The sequence below is a fragment of the Gavialis gangeticus genome, unplaced genomic scaffold (assembly GCF_001723915.1).
Source record: "Gavialis gangeticus isolate Ggan-Ray unplaced genomic scaffold, GavGan_comp1, whole genome shotgun sequence".
Classification (NCBI taxonomy): domain Eukaryota; kingdom Metazoa; phylum Chordata; order Crocodylia; family Gavialidae; genus Gavialis; species Gavialis gangeticus.
This window is the reverse complement of record NW_017728992.1, coordinates 208,999,809-209,002,161: the sequence shown is the minus strand read 5'-3', so window position 1 is coordinate 209,002,161 and position 2,353 is coordinate 208,999,809. Positions and strand designations below refer to the sequence as shown.

The 2,353-nt window shown below is 65.8% G+C and overlaps 1 protein-coding gene across 1 annotated transcript in view; it reads right to left on the bottom strand.

The window, feature by feature from the left end:
* Window positions 1–21: 21 nt before the first annotated feature.
* The window catches only part of TIGD5 (tigger transposable element derived 5), a gene marked incomplete at its 5' end in the record, with an annotated part of 9,340 nt that continues 7,008 nt past the window's right edge, over window positions 22–2,353 (bottom strand). Inside the window, one exon of the mRNA XM_019519716.1 lies at window positions 22–1,035. Coding sequence (XP_019375261.1) covers window positions 952–1,035 — 84 coding nt within the window. The remainder of the gene's footprint in view (window positions 1,036–2,353) is intronic.

Genomic DNA, 2,353 nt, shown 5'->3' with positions numbered 1-2,353 from the left:
ACAATAAAATAGCCTTGGAAGGTAGGTCAGACCCTCCTCCAACACTCAGGGTGGTCTGTAGCTTATTAGTGTATCCCAGCCCAGAGTGTACCAGTCTGGATCCAGTGCATGTAAAAGACAAATGGATTGAAACCAGCCCCAAATCCCCATCCCCCCATACTACTCCACACATGAAGGGCATTCCTAACCTGCGCCCTCCACAGCAGGAAGGACACCCTCCCAAAGGCACCCCACTGCAGCAGCTGCAGTCTGCCGATGCTTGAGGTCTGGGTGGCAAGGCTGTGGCTACCCCAATTCCCCTCCATGCAGCTGTGCGTGGGCCAGTTAGACCTCATCCAGCACTTGCTTCCACCCTGCTTCATGGTTTGCAAAGTCTTTCCCGATGGGTTTGCAGCAATGTGCATTCCCTTCCCTTCACGGTGAGATGCCCCCATCCTCAGAGTCCTGCTGGCAGGAGGGACAGGCAGCTGGGAGCTGCAGGGAGCCTTCTGCCCTGGGATATCCAGGCCCCAGAGACCTTCTCAGGAATGCCAATTAATTCCAAGCGTGGGGAGGGCAGCCTCTTCAGCAATGGCCAGGAAACCTTCCCCCCAGTCACCCATTCCTCATGGGAGCATTGGAGATGGGGGTTGGTCCCCGCTGCACCTCCCTTCTCCCATGAGTTGGGGTTATGCATTAGCCCTCCAGTGCCTTGCAGCAGCTATGGGATAGGGGATTGCCCCGCTCAGTAGCAGATAATAGCCTCTCCCGGGGATGATGGGGTAAGCAGCAGCCCTCTAGAGAAGAGCGGCTGCAAGAGAAAGAGGTAAGCACCCCTTATAAGCCCCAAGACATGGGGTTCCCCCCTCGTGATGGTCCCGTTGCAGTGTAGGGCTTGGGGTGAATGCCCCCCCCAGCCCCGCCTCAAGGTGAAGCAGTCGGTCGCTGACCAGCCACAGCCCCTCGCTCTCCTTAGGAGTCTGGGCTGCCCCCCTGGCGCAGCCGCTGGGCCATGCTGATGAGGGAGCGGAGCTGCACCAGCTTGAGGGGCCCTACCTGCCGGGGGTCCTGGCTCTCCAGCCAGCGTAGGGCGGTCTCCAGGCCCGTGATGGCTTCCCTGGCTGTGGGCAGCAAGGGGCCCCCTCCCTCCCCTTCTTGGTTGCTCTCAACTGCGCCCTCACCTCCCACTGCCACCACCTCTTCCTCCTCCCCCCCACAGCCCCCGGGGCCCTCGTCCGCAGCATCTTCCTCCCCATCGTCCCCCTCCACGCCCAGGGCCGCGTCGTCCAGGTGCAGCCAGTCGGCCACCTCCTCGGGGGCCAGGCGCTTGTAGGCCAGTGCCGCCAAGTGCGTGAGGTCGCTGAAGACCTTGCTGTCCCCGCCGTCCGCCCCCAGCGCCTCACCCTGCTCGTCCTCCCCAGGCCGTGGCTCAAAGGCGGCGCGCAGCCCCAGCAGCCAGCACTTCTCAATGGAGCCCGCAGGGATGAGGTCCCAGGACAGGCCGGCCAAGTACAGCATGTCCTTGAGCAGGAAGGAGTGCATGAAGTCCAGGGGACCGCTCCCCGCTGCCGCACCCCCGCTGCCAGCTGCACAGGACACGGCCAGCCGCAGCAGCTCCCGCTTGTAGAGCTGCTTGAAGGCCAACACCACGCCCTGCTCCAGCGGGGCTGGGATGCGGCCGCTCCCCGCCGGCGCCTTGGAGAGGAAGAGGGCCCGGATGGCGCCGTCGGGTGTCTGCAGCTGCGGTGTGTCCTCGGTGGTGGCGGCAGGCGGGGGGCAGCCAAGCAGCAGCACGGCCTTCTGCTGCAAGCAGCTGCGTCGCAGGTAGCGCTTGACGCCTGGCACGAAGTCCTCGAAGAACCAGGCCCGTAGCAGGGCCGGCCCCAGCCGGGCCTCGGGGCCGTAGCGGTAGCAGGCAGGGAACTTGTCCTGGTTGTGGTGGCGCAGGCTGGGTGGGTCCCGCAGCCCGCCCACCACCAGCGGCTTCAGCTTGTGGGCGCCCGTGAGGTTGGCGGCCAGCAGCACCGTGACGCGGTCCCGCATGGGCGGGCGCCGGGGTGGCCCGGCGCGGCCTGGCAGCAGCTTCCAGTAGAGCCCGGTGACGTTGGCGTTGTAGATCTGCTCGTCCCCGTAGCCGTCCCCAGGCGGCGGAGGTGGCGGGGGCGGTGCTGGCGGGTCCCCGGCGGGCTCAGGCTCGGCCTTGAGCGGCTCGCCACCATAGATGCGCTGGCTGGAGATGCCGTGGCGCTTCTGCCAGCGCCAGAACCAGCCGTGGCTGGCCTTGAAGGTGCACTCGGGGCCGTAGATCTGGCGGGCGAAGGCCTCGGCCTGCGCCTGGATGAGGGGCCCAGAGAGCGGCACACCGTGCTGCCGC